Below are 17,662 nucleotides of genomic sequence, written 5' to 3' on the forward strand. Positions count from 1 at the left end.
TGACCTAAAGTAGATCACGTGATGTGCTGTCCGACTGCGCTCGATCGCATTCGGCCAAGGGTGTGCATGTGTGGGTGATGTGCGCTCGATTTCACCCAAGGTGCTTTTGATCGCACTAACAGACTGTTTAAGGCCATCATTCGGTTACTGCGCTCGATCGCATACTTGTTGAGATCGATCGTAGTAACAGAATGTTAAATTTTTTTTTTTTTTTTTGGAATGCCTAATGTACAACAAAAAAGAAACACACAGGATAAGTGAGATACATGTAAAGTAAAGAAATTGATATGATGAAAAACAAGAGGGAAAAAGTGTACCTCCTTCAGCGGCCTCAGTACCACTGTTTTGAGTAGATGCGCTTGAGTTCCTGGACTGCTCAAACGCTTCTACTTGTAGCTGAACTATCTTTAGTGCGGAGAACTGCACTCGAGCCCCACAGAATGTGGCTCAAGTGCCCTTGGTGGTGCAGGGACAGGACTTTCTTGAGAAGTCAACAGCTTCAGGGCCACATTGGACGCCTTCTTGATCTGTGTTCTGTGATGATGGTCCTTTGGTCTTTTCATGTGGAGCTTGTTGTCCCCATTTGCTTCATGACTCAAGTCGTCCCATTCATCCAGCTGCAGCTTTCTTTTGGTACTTGGGTATGGTGGACTGGCTTGAAGAGGTTGCTTTGCTCCACAGATATCCTTAGCAACATATACACAGACTGGCCCAGTGTCCTGACTTGTGAACTTATGAGTGAGGGTGGCCTCCAATGGATCTTTCTGTGGGTCCTGCTTACTATCACTTTGAATCATACATGCATTAAAACACTCCAAATCATCATGTGGTAATTTCATTGCATCAAATATTTTAAATTCTATTGTCTCACCATTCACCTTCATACTTACTGTACCCTTTTTCACACCTATTGTAGTATCACCAGTTCTCATAAAGGGTCTTCCTAAGATGATAGGCAAGGGTGATGGCATAGGAGATTCTTCCACATCTAACACAATGAAATCGGTAGGTAAAATAAATGTACCTACCTTTACCAACACATCCTCAAGTATACCTCTTGGTCTTTTGATGCTTCTGTCTGCCAATTGCAAGGTGATTGAGGTTGGTTGAAGCTCCCCCAAACCCAGCTTTTCATATACCATGTAAGGCAGCAAATTGACCCCTGCTTCCAGATCTAGCAATGCATGCACAAAAAGGTGGTCTCCTATCCTTCAAGGAATGGTAAAACTCCCCGAATCTGTTAGCTTGGGTGGTAATTTTCTCAATAAAACTGCACTTACCTCTTCTGTTAGGGCCACAGTCTCATGCTCCTGAAATCTCCTTTTGTTAGTGCAACAATCTTTTAAAAATTTAGCATAAGAAGGAATCTGTTTAATTGCATCTAACAAGGGGATATTGATTTCTACTTTCCTCAAAGTCTCAAAGATATCCATGAGTTGCTTTTCTTTCTTTGGTTTGACTAACCAAAGAAAGAAAAGCAACTCATGGATATCTTTGATTGTTACTCTAAGAGAAATTGGGATGGTTGCGCTATCCTGGATTGTAAGTGTTGGAGTATGGATTGTTCTTGTGGGGGTAATTGTTTTGTCCCACATAATTTACCTCTTCTTGCTCTACAAATGGAGATAAAGGACACGTCTCAGTAGTGTGATCTAAATGGGAACAAATAGCACATACCTGGATTGGTGTGTCTTGTTGCAGAGGTGAGATTTTCTGAGCATTCATGGCCTTGACAATCATGTCCAACTTCTTTTCCATAGCGGCCATCTAATTGGGAGATCCCCCATTGAGGTTCACTTCATACATGCCCTTGCTCTTGACTCCTCGCCTTCCTCTAGAGCAGAATTGCTTGGAATGCTCACTTAATGGCTCAAAAAGCTCTATTGCTTCCTCACTACTCTTCTCCATAAGTGCTCCTCCACAAGCTGAATCAACCATCCCTTTATTAGTATCATCTAAACCTTCATAAAAAATTTGTACCTGATCATCTTGAAAGATGTTATGATGTGGGCACTTTAGAAGCAATGAATTGAAGTGATCCCATGCCTAGAAGAATAGATCTCCATCTCGTTGTTGGAACATTTGGAGTTCCCTTTTAAGTTGTCTTGTCTTTTGGGCTGGGAAAAACTTCTTCAGAAACTTGGTGGCTAATTCTTCCCAAGTATGGATAGAATCTGCAGGCAAAGAATTATACCACAGTTTAGCATTTTCTTTCAAAGAGAAAGGAAAGAGAACTAACCTGAGTCTCTCTGAAGTTAGGCCTTAGACATGCTACAACTTTCATAAATCAAATAATTCTTTAAGAAGCAAGTTGGGATCCTCAGTAGCTGTGCCTCTGAAGTAAGTCAATGCATTAAGGATTTGAGGAGAAATATAATAGCTGCCTTCCACCTCCGGTTGATATGCTATGCATGAGGGTTGATGGAGGTTTGCTGGAACAAATGCATGCTTCATCGGTCTCCGCACCGGTGGTGGATTTGCCTCTAATGGTCTTGGCCCAATTGGATTCTCTTGCAAATCTTCCATCTCAATTTCTTCCTCTTCTTCTTTCTCTCTAGGTCGTTGTCGAATTGTCCACTCAATTTCAGGATCGAGTGGAATGACGGTTGAGTCTTAAGATCAACGACCTTGCATCCATTGAATTGCTTCTTCAGTCAGGCCACTTCAGTGCTGCTGGTCCGAATGCTCCCTGGAACTGCGCTCGATCGTAGGGTGGTGCGCTCGATCGCAATGCGCTTGATCGCACTCGGCTGACGTTCGATCGCAATCATAGAGTGCTAGTCCGCACCCTGAAAAACAGAAAAACTTAAGAATCAACTGAAAATATTTTTGATAAAAACAAAATTGAAAATTGAAAATTAAAATAACACAACTAAAAGAAAATAAATTTAAACAAAATTCACCGCAATCCCCGGCAACGGCGCCAAAAACTTGTTCACAATTACCTACCTAAATTAATAGGCAAATAACTGGATGTTTTACCCACAAGTGCACGAGGTCAACATAGTAGTATAATGTGCAAATACGGGGTCATTCCCATGAGGATTGCTAAATCTTGTCTAAAATCAATTCCCAAAATAAAATAAAACAAAAGATTGGAATTAAGTTGATAATGATAAAAAGGAAAGGCTTTGATATCCACCACTAATTACATTTAGCTAATATATCAATATGCCAATATTTTGATCATGTTATGAATATCTAATGTTTGTCAACCTAAGGGCAATGCTGTCTACTCCTTAAGCTATTGATTTCCCTAAGCAACGAATTAGGCATAGGTGTCTACTCTAATTGTTTTCTTTCTTAAAGGATTTAGAATGGGTGTCTACTAAGTTGTTCTTTAAAAAAGTATAAAACTGTGAAAATTGACAAACACATGAGGCCTAGGGCATGGTTGTCTACTCCCGGTTCCCCATGTTGATTAACCCAAGAACCCGGTGTGAATTTCTTTTGTTACTTATGTTAAACTCAGGACTCGGTCATCCAAATTGATTTAACTAACTAGTCCATACCACATGTACATGTTGATCAGGCACACACATATGAGGAATTCATGAAACTAGGTATTAATCAAGTTAGACATCATAACAAGATCGTCACAAAGGCACCAATATTGAATATTAACAAAACATAACTAGGGCTTCAATCTAGCCCTACTAATTAAATTAGTTACATATAAAGTTGATGTTAAACATCTTCATAAAATAAAAGAAAATAAAGGAAAAGAATTAACCCGAAACTTGAACTTGAAGAGTTCCAATTCTTCTCCTTACAAAGCATACCTATTCTAGAGGCTTAAGGGTCTATTTATAGGCTTTAGAAGTCCTTGACAAACTAGTAAACCTAGGAAATTCGTAGGGTTTCAAAACCTATTACAATTGAGAGTTGGAAAACCCTAATATGGAAACACTAGCATTCTAGCCGCAGCTTTGATGTGTCTTCTGCGCACGGGGGCGATCGATCGCAACCCGTGTGCGCTCGATCGCAGGTCTACGATCGAGCCTCTTCTATTGTGCGCTCAAGCGCTTGTGGCCGCTCCATGCTTTGTCTTCTCTAGTACTGCGCTCGATCGCAGGGAACCTGTGATCAATCGCAGTGTCTGGGGCTCCCTTTTTTCCCACTTTCACTCTTTGATTCCAAATCTTCTACATTTACTTCATTTTCTTCCAAAAGCCTACAAAAGTATAGAAAACACAAAAAAGAATTAAAATTGCCTAATTAACTAAAACCAAAGGATTAAAACATGTAAGTTAAGAGCTGAAAATATGAATATTTTAGCACTTAACAATGCCCCGCGGTTGAGTCAACCAGCAAATCTATTTGGGGCAACGGGAAGCTATCCTTGGGGTAGGCATTGTTCAAATCTATGAAATCCATGCACATTCTCCATCTTCCATCGTGTTTCTTTACCATGACGATGTTGGACACCCAGGGGGAATCTGACATCTCTAATGAACTCCACTTGGTTTAGTTTCTCATCTTCTACCGCTATGGCCTTACTACGCTTTGCCGATATGAACCTCGGTTTCTGCTTCATCGGAGTGGCAACAGGATCTACATTCAACCTATGGGTGATTACAGCAGGATCAACACCCGGTATGTCTCAGTGATTCTAGGCGAACACATCTGCATTCTCTTACAAGAATCGCGCGAGGCTGGTCCTCACCTTGCTGGTCATCTGCGATCCCATCTTCACAGTTTTATCTGAGCCATCGATCGGTACTTCTATCAGATCTTCGACGGGTTCAATTTGGCACAGCTTGTGCTCATCGCGCACCTCCATGGCGACCATGAGTGCTTCATTCATACGAGGTTCTGTCAGCGTGGCATTGTAGCAGAGTCACGCCACTTCCTAACCGCCTCTGACGACCCCTATCCTCAAATCAGTAGGGAACTTCATGGCTAAATGGAATGTTGACACCACTGCCCTCAATACATTCAATGTTGGCATGCCAATGATGGCATTGCATGCGGATGGCTTGTTGACAACGATAAAGTCGGCCATGACCATTGCCTGGATCAGTTCAGATCCTACCGTTAGTGGGAGTGCTATCTCCCCGATGGGGCGAACCATTTCTCCACTGAACCCTACTAGTGGGGCGTTCATTGGTGAGATTCTTCCTTTGTCTATGGCCATCTTCTCAAAAGAACTCATGTAGAGAATGTCTATGGAGCTTCCAGTGTCTATAAGGACTTTATGAACATTGTAATTGGAGATGAGTAGGGTTACAACTAGGGCGTCATCATGCAGAGACATGACTCACTAGAGGTCATGGTCGATAAAGATGATCAGCTGATCTTCCCTTTTCTGGGTTTTTGAAGGCCTCGCCACAGAGTATACCACTACTGAAGAAATAATTCGAGCATAGTTCTTTCGGGCCAAATGTTGTGCCAAATACTACCCAAATTAATAGATAATATTTAGTACGTTTTACTCGCAAGTGCACAAGATCAAACGATAGTATAGTGCAGCAAGTACGAGATCGATCCCACGAAGATTGTTGATATTATTTTGAATTAATTAAAATATCAAAATTGTCACGAGATTGATATTAATGCTAAGGAAAGTAAATAAAGATAAAGATAAAGATAAAGGTATAGCTTTGATATCCACCATTAATCATACTTAGATAATATAACAATATGTCAATGATCCAATCATATTATGAATACTTAATGTTTGCCAACCTAAGGGTATGGGTGTCTACTCCTTAAGCTATTGATCTCCCTAAGCAATGAATTAAGCATAGGTGTCTACTCTAATTCTTTTCTTTCTTAAAGGATTTAGCATGGGTGTCTACTAAGTTGTTCTTTAAGAAAGCATAAATCTGTGGAAATCGACAAACACATGAGGCCTAGGGCATGGGTGTCAACTCCTAGTTTCCCATGTTGATTAACCCAAGAACCCTGTGTGGATTTCTTTTGTTACTCTTATTAAACCCAAGACTTGATCATCCAAATTGATTTAATTAACTAGTCCATACCACATGCATATAATAGCCAATCACATACATATGAGGAATTCAAGAAAATAGGAATTAATCAAGTTAAGGAACACAATATGATTATCACAAAGGCCACAATATTGAAATATTAAATAAACATAATTAGGGCTTCACTCTAGGCCTCCTTAAGAGTTAGTTACACATAATTAAAATAAAACTAAAAAGAAAAGGTAAAGAAAGAACCGAAAATCGCTCCTAGAAGTAGCCTCTAATTCCTCTCCCCAAAGTTGTCTCCTTCCAGGATGATTATTCTCAAGGTTTAGAGGTCTATTTATAGGCCTTAAAAGTCCTTGACATACTAGTAAACCTAGAAAATTCGTAGGGTTTTAGTCATATTACAAGTGGGACTTGAAAAACCCTAATATGGAAGGAAAGTGAGTCTGGCCGCAACTAATGTGTCACCAGTGCACGGGTGCGCTCGATCGCAGCCCATGTGTGCTCGATCGAACATGGCTGCATCGCTGCTTGTCTTCTCTGGTAGTGCGCTCAATCGCAGGTTCCCTATGCTCGATCGCACTGTCAGGGACTCCAATTTTTTCCAATTTCTCTCTTTGAGCCCAAATCTTCCAGATTTACTTCCTTATCTTCCAAAAGCCTACAAAAGCATGGAAAACACATAAAAGAACTAAAATAGTACAAATTAACCATACTTAAGGAATTAACACATATAAGTTTAAGGGCTAAAATATGAATATTTTCGCACTTAACATCGAACTAGATTCTGCACCTCCCGCGAACCCCCCAGCAATCGTATTTATATCGCCAATTGCTCGGTTGTGGACAATGATACGATTGTCTAGCCGCCGTCTTCGAATGGCTCCCTGGTGGCCTTGGTTACCTTGGATTGCGAGGGGCTGCTCTTCCTCTCAATCCTCCTCTACATAACCGAGGTTCTCTGGTCGCTGGAGTCCTCCTGCATTCCGTCACGAGCTACGGACTATGTCTTGTTCTCTCGCTGGGCTTTCGCCTTCCTGACCTTCTTCAAACCTACGGTTTCCATTGTCGCGGCCACAAGCCCATGGCTGGGGCCTCCTGTCTTCCTGCATGCGAGGCCCGCCTGCATATGGGGGAACCCATCCCTGGTCCGCTACAAACCTGGCAAGTTTACAGTTCCTGATGAGCCTTTCTATTTCTACCCTTAGCGTGATGCAATCTTCTGTGTCGTGGCCGTGATCCCGGTGGTATTTGCAGTATTTGTTCAAGTTTCGTTTGTCGGTGGAGGCCCTCATAGGCTGAGGTTGCCTCGCTTTCGAGATCGCCATGACCTCGCGTAGTACTTCAACTAGGCTGGCGTTTAACGGGGTGAAATTGGGTTCTCGTGGGACAACCTGCTTCCCCTTGTCGCCCCTTTTCCTGAATAATCCTTTCTTCGGCGACAGGCTAACTTTAGGGGCGTCTTTCTTAAGGATCCCTGTCATGGTCCTCATCGCCGCCGTTAGGGCCCGTATGATTTCTTCTCCATTGATATACTCGACCGCCTTCTCCATGAACTCCTAGAGGCTCGCAGGGGGTTTGAGCGCCACTTCCATGGCCAGAGGGCTCTAGGGGAGGATCCCATTCGAGAGGGCCATTAGGACTAAGTCTCCCAGTGCCGTCGTGACTCCAAGCCTTTCTTTCTGAAAGCGCTCCATGTAGTCTTTTAAAAATCCTAAAATCTTTCTGCTGTATCATCATTAGGTAGGCGACAAGCATCTTCCGCCTATGTGTAGACATGAATTGAGTTAAGAAAAGCCTGGCGAGACTTGTGAAATTATCTATGGAGTTCGGAGGAAGGCTGGCGAACCACTCGTGCGCAGATCCAGCCAAGGTTAGAGGGAAAGCCCTACAAGCGATCTCATCCGGTATCCCTCGAAGGGCGACATGAGTTCGGACTGATTCGAGATGTTCCATGTGATAAGCGGTTCCATCGTAAGGAGTAATGGTTGGGACCTTAAACTTGGCGGGTAGCGAATGACTCAACACTCGTTGTGTGAAGGGCAAGTTCGTGCTTTCCAGAACGTCTTCTATCACAATTTTCTTTCCCTTCATCTGGCGAGCCATGGCCCTGCATTCATCTTTTAGTTCACTATACATGGTTCGCCAATCTTCCTGATGCACCAGGGGCTCGGGCTGCCTGTTGTGGGCTTGGCCCCCTGTCCAGGCTCCAACTTCACCCCCCATAGGCTCCTTCTGCAGCTTCTTCTTTTGGCGTGTATCACTCTTCGTAGTTCTCATGCTCGTACATCATCCTTTTGCCGTACTTAGGGGCGTACTGCATGCTATTGCCAGTCAGCTCATAGGGCTCCACGTACTCCGAATACCCCCTAGTGTACTGGTCGTAAGCACTCTCATTCTGGTGCTGGCCACTGTCATAGAACAGGCTTCCTGGTTCGCTGTGGGGGCAATAGAGACCATAATCTAGGTGACCATAACTATTCTGGTAACAGAGGCCATCCTGAACCCTGTAATCGCCCCAATGGACAACCGCCTTGATCTTCATAGGTGAAACCGCTGTAATACTCTCCTCTGGCGGTTGAATCGTAGCTGCCGCGCTCACTCTGTCTGTAGTATGCTTTAGGTATGGCCCCATCATACTCGAAGTGACCTTCATTCTTTTGACCCCGTTCTTCGTTATCTCGCTGCCCTAGAGGAGGTTCTCGGGTGCTGGCTCACCGTGATAACTCCTCGTTCTGCCATGTGAGATCACGGACTTGCTCTCGCTCTAACTTCAACTGAGAAGTGAGGTAGGTCACTTGAGGGTTGCCGGCTCCAGAGGCTCCGACGTCATCATCGCGTCTGGTTCTAATGGAAGGTCTAGGTTGGATGGAAGCTGTGTTTGTGGGTGTTACCAATACGAAAGAGTTGTTGGTTTCGTGTTGCGTCGATGGTGGTGGGGTCGAACCTCCACCGACGTGTGCGTGATCTCCGATAATCGACATATTTTTTGGTGGAAAAGAGCTACAACGCTTTGCTCGTCTTTCCCACAAACGGTGTCAAATTGTTAACATAGTTTTCGGTCACCCCGAAGAACTTGGACTATTTTAAGATGACGGAGAACACTGGGTTCCATACGTAATTAGGGAAATATCTTTTTAAGTAGAATGGTAGAAGAAGTGAGGAAGATGATCAGAACCAAAGCTCAGTTTATCAAAGAATTCCTCTTGTTTATTAAAGATGCACATTTTACATATATATATGCATACGTCTAACCATTGCACGTTTCACATACGTGTACACAGTATAGTGTCGTACAAGGGTTGGTCGAAATCTTTTGTTAGATGGTGCAGGGACATGCGCCTATCAGGTTGGACATCCTCCTCATACGAACATCCTCGTGTTGATGTGGGGATGGCCCAGCCATGCTGTGTGCCCCACGACACACATCTGCTAGGCGAGGGGGGCTCAGCGTGACCTGTTCCAGGAGAGCCATCGCCTCGCTTATGGCGAGCCATTTTTCTCTCCAACAAAAGTTTTTTTGTTTTAATTTTTTAATATTTTTTTGTTTTTTAATTATTGATTTGTTTATAATTTTTATTTTTTAATAATGTATTTATTATATATTATTGAGTGGTGGACCCACCCATTACCCATCCATTAATTCCTATTAATTCCTTCATGAGGTAGCCCAAAACTGCACCAAAACGGTGCTGTTTTGCACTACCGCAGCTATGCGATAGTTTGCACTACCGCATATAGGGGTGTTAAGTGAGCAAGTCGCTCGCTCGAGATCGGCTTGTGCTCGACTCGATTATTAAATTAAACGCTTCGTGAATATAAATTCTGATTCGAATATTAAACGAAGCAAGCTCGGCTCGACTCGGTTAGGCTCGTGAACAAGCTCGTATAAGCTCGTGTGTGTGTGTGTGTGTCTGTGTATATATACTAAGTAACACATAATTAATTATAAATCTCATAATTATTAAAATATTAAAATTGCATTTATATTTAAGCGTTAGAAAATGAAAAATTTTAGACCCTTCGTGATCAAAGAGAGAGAGAGAGAGAGAGAGAGAGAGAGCAATCATTAAAAGGACTTCAATTCAATTAGAGCAGCCCCAAACGAAAGGAAGAAGAATCAAGCATAAACTATTGATGGAGATTGCGAAAGGTAGAAACTATTGAAGAATCAAACAGACCCAAACACTATCACTATCTGTCTGGTGAGCGAGAGTGAGATAGCGGGAAATGAGAGTTCAGGTGGAAGAGTGCTATGACTAGTGAGGGAGATTAAGAGAGAGACATTGAAAAAATATTTTTTTGCAGGGGGCGTTGTTTCAATGCAGTCTGAATATAACCTGTTAACTTGTCTCACATTATTAAGAAAACATCAATCCCCAAGTTTGCTTATCTATAAAAGGATACATATCCTCTCTCTTTGAAACCAAGTGCCTTACTATATTGACTCAGGCTCCATACTCGACTAGCCAAACTAAGCAAATGATCATATACAAGCTGGCTTCTTAAGCGTTTAAGAGTACTTGAAGTTAATTTTTTTAAAAAAATAAATTAATTAATTAATTAAATATAATAGCCAGCTCGCAAGCAGGCTCGGCTCGACTTATTATGAGTTCAAGCTTGATTTTTTTTACTCACCCATGAGCTCAACTCAAGCTCGAGCAAAATTTAAACGAGCCAAGCCTGAATAAGAAAAGCTCGCTCAAGCTCGGCTCGTTTCCAGTCCTAACTGCATAGAAACCGAATCCATGAACTACAAGTGTGATTTGGGTTCACAGATAGCTTTAAGGCTACATTTGTTGTTATTTCACTCAATGAATTTATAATACGGAGAGTCTCTATTTATAAGGAGTTTGAGAGAATACAAAAGAGTATACATATAAAATTAAATCAAATTTAATTATATTTAAATCTGATTTGATTTCATTACTATCAATGACAATAAATTCTAACAATTCTTTGGATTTTTTTTTTTTTTCTTTTTGATTGTCAGGAAATTCGCAAAGTAATCTATTCCCATCATCAGAAAATAGTGATTCTGGATGCTGATGCAGGTGACTCTAAAAGAAAGATCGTGGCATTTGTTGGAGGTCTTGATCTATGCATGGGCCGATATGACACTCCGAAACATCCTCTTTTCAGGACTTTACAAACTGTGCACAAAGGCGATTATAATAACCCTACCTTCAAGGTAAATTATTCAATTAATTTTCTCCATGTCCCTTATTAATTGTAGTCGATCCATAATTGGGAATCTTAATATTCTCCTTTATTTATCCTATGAAATATATATCTAGCAAAGATTATATATATATATATATAACCGTACCACTCGATCAACAGGGATAACATATTAACATATATGGCTTTGTTTGGCAAAGCCTTTTTTTTCTTTTTTTTTCTTAGTCACTGTTTATCACAATTTCCCAAAAAAATCAACATAAAAATATTCTAACTTTTTTCACTTTTTATATCACATCAATTCACTTTTAATTATTTTCAAATAAAAAAATCACTACAAAATATAACTTTTTCTCTTTTCCATACCACTTTTTTCACTTTTTTATACCAAACATTCTTACTTTTTTTTTTTTTTCACATCAATCTCAATCAACTACAATGTCTAAGGAAAAGGCTTTGCCAAACAAAACATATACTACTACAGCTTCATTAGCAATTGGTGATGTAATGTCTTGAGAAATTAATTAACTGATAATTAATTAATCTCCATATTATCTACCAAAAAATAGGGCCAATAAATCTTAGAATCCTCATTAGAGAGCCTACGACGGAAGCCTTTAACACTTGCATAATAAAATAGCCAACCCTAAATCTCATGAATAAATAATAACCAAATTAAAGTATACTAAAAAGCATCATAACATAACATAGCCTAACTTAAGCTCAAGTTAGAGGGCGTGCAATTGGGTTTATCCCACGCAAATATAGAGGCAATTCCCTGGAGGTGGTGAAAGCTTTATGCAGTGACAGCAAATGTTGGAGCAATTATGGGCACCTGATCGACGACGCCAAGTCTATCGTCCAAGGTTTTCAAAGTTGGAGCATCAACCACGTGAAAAGGGAGGCGAATGAAGCTACAAATCGACTAGCCAAAATGGCGTTGACCATCGCAGAAGATGTTTGTTGGAGTGACCAAATACTCCATGCATTAGGGATATTGTAATTGTAGAACAAGGAGTTTTGGTTTAATGAAATCCCAGAATCCCATCTCAAAAATAATAATAATAATAACTTAAGCTCAAGTGTTTCGGTCTAAGATCAGTCATATAAAGTTAAATATAAAATATTACCGGCCAAGTTTTAATTAAAACTTCCAAACTAACACAAATCTAAATTAACTAACTATCCCAAAATAGTAGATGATAAACGTCATCAAAAGTGATTTCACAATTTTGAATAACATTAAAGACGAGTTCACAACTACAATTGAACAATCCCTCATGACAGGATCACATTGAAATTTGAATGTCGTAAAACATCAAAAGAAACTCCATGAATTCGTCATATTTTTCAACATGAGATCACAAATAATTTGACATACCTGGATCGAACTTATATAAAACTAGCTTGGCTAGGTGTAACACCCCCGTCACATATTGGAAAGATGAGTAGCCTACATAAAAAGTGTGTGATTGATAAGAGATGCTCATGGGTGCTAAGTCCGACATTGTTTAGTACTTATTAGGTAAAACTGGGTTTTATAAGTAATTTTAGTGAAGCTTCAAATTGATTAGTCATTTTTGGGTGATAGCGCTGATGTGACTAATTATGCTTTTCCCTAAGTTGTTGCGAATGGTATCAGAGTCATCTAGTAATGTGCCACATGAAGTGACAATGTCAAGGACGTCAAGGGTTTAAGAGAGAAGTTTGTAACACAATTCCACTCTCATATTGAGAAGATGAGTAGCCCACATAGAGAGTATGCGGTTTGTAAGAAATGTTCATGGTCCTACATTGTTTATTTATTATGTGAAATTGACTTTTATAAGTAATTCTAGGAAAGTTTTAAATTAACTTGTTTTTTTCGGATAATAGTACTGATATGGCTAGCCAGAATGCTCCAAATTAACATAGGGAAAACATGTTATCATATGGTAAACTCAGTTACTTCGTAAAATTTTGATAAGTCAAATGCAATAATATGAAATGATGGGTTCCTCTATTAAATGACAAGGCAAAATATCATGTTGATGCATTATAGATATAGTATATGATGTTTAAAGAGAATAGTTCATATGGTTTACTCGAGCCCTTATTCCTTCTTAATAGGGTTTGTGTTATCCCATGAGACCCTATAGTACAACATCAGTGTCCCGGTGGAGCTCGCATACCGTCACCGCTAGTCTTCAGATCGGATTTAACCCCGGATGATCTACACGCTAACGATAACATCTATTGTGACCACTACACTTACATGGTTGCGCCTGTCACCTATAAAACTATTGGATTTAAGGTCAAACAACATAAAATAAACTATGAACCATAGGGTCAACCTGTATAATGGTAGGACATATCCATCATTCAATGGATAGTTTATTGTGTGATGGATATGTCCTACCATTATTGTGATGAATATATTGTGTGATGGATATGTCCTACCATTATCCCTATAATATATTGTGTGAGCTAGTTTTATAAAACTCACACAATATATCCATCATTCCCCTCTTTTTAATCACCAATTTACTAAAAAATAGTTCAAAGACAGGGATCGGAGAGTACTTGTTACCACCTTAATTAAATTCCGTCTCTGTCTCTTCTGGATTGAGTACATAAACTTGTGCTGGAGCTAGTGGCCCCTATGCATTCCTTTGCTATGGAGCCACACCCTTAACTGTGCCGTCCTTTTGAAGTGCCCTGGTTGTCCACACCAATAAAACACTCTGGTGCCAATCTTACATTGTTCCCTATAAGGTGTCCTTGAGGGAGTCTCTAAGGTCTCCTCTTATATATTCTGCCCCTCAAAAGTTGTTGCAGTCTCCTTCAAGCGTTCCTCATACAAAGAAGCTCTATTCACCAGCTAATTAAGAGAAATTCTTGATATCGAAGCAAGCCAAGTCATCTGAGTGCTAATGCAAGGATTTAAATTCTCTATAACTTTCTTCATTTATTCTCTTCGTCAAGTATACCTATAAGCACATAATCATCTCCGTATCCAGACGACGTGAAACGCCACAATATGCCATTTACTAAACGATTGAACCATGAATGTCATTGAAGATGAAAATGAACTTTTAGAAACTATAATGTTTTGTTAAGGGGTCTTTAATCCATTCCACTAAGCTAACCTACTTGCTAATCTAGGGTGGTTTAACGTACGTACGTAGGTGTGTTCACAAAAGTTCTCTAAGCTGCAGCTGGGTATATATTTTAAGTTTTTCTCATTTTACCTCTGAGATAGGATCAATTTTTAAAGTATAATGATGAACACCACGTGGTTTTAATTTTATCCCCATTAATTTTAACATATTTGATTTGTAACTTAAACAGGAGCCTGCTGCTGTTGGTTGTCCAAGACAACCATGGCATGATTTGCATTCTCGTATTGATGGTCCTGCCGCATGTGACATCCTCATCAATTTTAAGGAGCGCTGGTTGAAGGCATCAAAACAACATCATGATGCGCAACACAAATTTGAAAGCTATTATGCTGATATCATTAATGGGATGAGAGATATTCCTTCTCAAAGTCACAATGATCCTGAGGATTGGCATGTACAGGTATATTGGATGTCAATCTTCTATATATATATGGGAGTTAGATTTTTCAATTCTTGATCGTTTCTTTCTTTCTTTCTTTTAATTGTGTAAAATTTTTCCACACGTACATGAAGGTTTTTCGTTCAATTGATTCCATTTCTGTGAAAGGATTTCCAAAGGACCCAAAAGATGCTACGGAAAAGGTGAGGAAAATCTTTGGCTTTTTTAGCTTGCTTATAAAAATAATGCATTTGATTTTGTTAGAATGAAGGCTGATGCATGGACTAATATTGTGTTAACATTCTTGTAACAGAATCTTGTATGCGGGAAGAATGTACGTATAGACATGAGCATCCATACAGCATATGTGAATGCAATCCGTGCTGCCCAAAAATTCATTTATATTGAGAACCAGTTCTTCCTCGGATCCTCATTCAACTGGGATTCTCACAAAGATATAGGTGAGGGATTCTAATATATGAGATTAAGAACAAATTAAGGAACAGTAGATAGTTATTCTAAAATATATTTATCTACGTACAGGTTCAAACAATTTAATACCGATGGAAATCGCTCTCAAAATCCCCAACAAAATAAAAGCGAATGAGAGATTCTCTGCATATATTGTTATCCCAATGCGGCCAGAAGGTGATCCTACAGACCCTACCACTCTGCAGATTCTCTATTGGCAGGTACATCATATATATATATATATATGCCTGATTACCGTTTTCAGCTTTCTCGATCTTTTCCAAATCTCATGTTTCCATTTATATATGTTTCAGGCTCTTGCTCGGAAGAGTAGGCGTTTTATGATTTATGTCCACTCAAAAGGAATGATTGTGGATGATGAGTATGTCATACTGGGGTCTGCAAATATCAACCAGCAGTCAATGTCTGGCACCAGAGACACTGAAATAGCAATTGGTGCATGTCAGCCTAATCATACGTGGGAAACAAAACATTCTAGTCCACATGGACAGGTAAAGCCTAACAAATTACAACTTTCTATAATATTTATATATGGCAAAGACACTAGGTGTACGTTACACAAGTTGCCATTGTAGATCTATGGATACAGGATGTCATTATGGGCAGAGCATACTGGAGTGTTGGAAGAATGCTTCAAACAACCAGAGAACCTTGAATGCGTGAGGCGGCTAAGGTCCATGAGTGAGCTCAACTGGAGACAATATGTAGCTGATGATGTAACGGAAATGAAGGGTCACCTATTAATGTATCCCGTGGAAGTTTATCCAACAGTCAAAGTGAAGCCTCTTCGTGGCTGTGACACATTCCCAGATGCGGGTGGAAATATAACAGGGACATTTCCACTCGATCTAAAAAATTTCGGTCTAAAAAATTTCACTAGCTAATCAAGTTGATGATACCCGTTCCAGAATGGCTGCCAATTTAATCCATGCAATTTATAAAGTACTTCTCCATAGTTTAACAAATAAAAGTTTGTCATGTCCTGATATCGTGAAGAATATTTTATGACCTATATATATCTATCTATTCATCTTTTTCTAATGTATCCTAAAGTATAATTTGAACGTACATTCATTAGCCTATTTGTTCAACTCTTTTGAGATACTTCTTTGTCAAATTTGGCCTTGTGTTTTGGGCCTTCTGGCATTCTATTATCATTTTATCAATCAAAATTGAAACTTTTCTTTAAAGAGTTATGTCCATTTTGTAATGGATTTCAAATTTATTTGAATTAAGTCTTTTACAACTTGTTGACATATGTCAATATGTGAATGGAGTTAGGTTATTAAATATTTTTAGGTGGTTGACAGTGCTCCAATCACATGTTAACTTATGTTAAAAAATAGTAAAAGAGTTGCAGGTCTAGCATACTTGACTGATATATTATAATGAAAGGATTATGGGACCACAATTGGAAAAGCTTAATTCTCTGCTCATCATATATATGCAACATCATGGTGACTTGACAACCCAAATAAAAGTTACTTAAAAGTTTAAATTGTAAATTTTCTATAATCCAAGCATTTTTCATTCTTTCTTCCCCGTGTATTGGATATTAATTATCAATACTTAATACACAGGAAGAGAGAGCTAACCCCCCCTCCAAAAAAAAAAAAGGGTGGCCATCTTACATTAGAATCAGCACATCCAATATAATTGAAGATCACATTTTCTTTCTTTATTCTTTCTTTTTGCGACCGAAACTTTTAGAGTTGATGAGTTGTGATCTTACAAATCCAACTAACTAATCTAACTGATAACTAAATCAACTAATAATTAGAACGCAGAGCATGTTATAAATATGGAACACACTATACATCGCTTAGCAAACTATAAACAATTTCCTAATTAAGTAGTAAGACATATGGTTTGTGGTATGAAAAAAAATATGTTACATAAATTCTATGATGTTGCTTCAATTGATAAAGTGAATATGCTTCCCCACATGGTTAGTCGAGTAATGCTACACACACTCTCATTTTTTCACACAAATTTTTCTACACTCATATATGACTTTTAAAACTACCATTGAATTAAAATTTAATAAATGTCCATCACAAATTTAATGATGATTTTGAAAGTCATCCATGGATGTGAGAACATTGGTGTGAAGAAGTGAGGCTTGTTTGGGAAGCCTATTTTTCCCAACTCTACTTTTTTTCTTTCTTTGTTGGTTTGACATCTACTTTTCTCAGCTCAACTCAAAATTTTCAACTAGACTAAAAAAAATATCATTAATAAAATTTTAAAAAAAAAATTCAAAAAAAAAAAAAATCAAATATATATTTAGGGTATAAAAAAAAACTCCATGTAGTATAATTAAAAAAAATAATTTATAGGTCCATGTAGTTGGCCTAAATTACAAATCACTCCCTATGGTATAAAAAATAATTTATAAGTATTCACGGTAGGCCAAAAACAGTTTACTCCCTGAATTCAATTTTCGTGTTAAGTAACTTAACAGAATATGTTACTATGTCACGTCATGCTCAATAAAACGCGACATATGT

At 39.1% G+C, this 17,662-nt stretch overlaps 1 protein-coding gene across 1 annotated transcript; it reads left to right on the top strand.

Moving 5' to 3' along the window:
• Nucleotides 1–10,169: 10,169 nt before the first annotated feature.
• Nucleotides 10,170–16,036, top strand: LOC132174368 (phospholipase D beta 1-like). Its single transcript, XM_059586035.1, has 7 exons — nt 10,170–10,181; nt 10,933–11,130; nt 14,451–14,681; nt 14,795–14,863; nt 14,974–15,121; nt 15,204–15,643; nt 15,728–16,036. The coding sequence occupies exons 1-7, from the start codon at nt 10,170–10,172 to the stop codon at nt 16,034–16,036; spliced, it is 1,407 nt and encodes a 468-aa protein (XP_059442018.1).
• The last annotated feature ends 1,626 nt before the right edge of the window (nt 16,037–17,662 follow it).

This window comes from Corylus avellana, chromosome ca3, assembly GCF_901000735.1.
Source record: "Corylus avellana chromosome ca3, CavTom2PMs-1.0".
Classification (NCBI taxonomy): domain Eukaryota; kingdom Viridiplantae; phylum Streptophyta; class Magnoliopsida; order Fagales; family Betulaceae; genus Corylus; species Corylus avellana.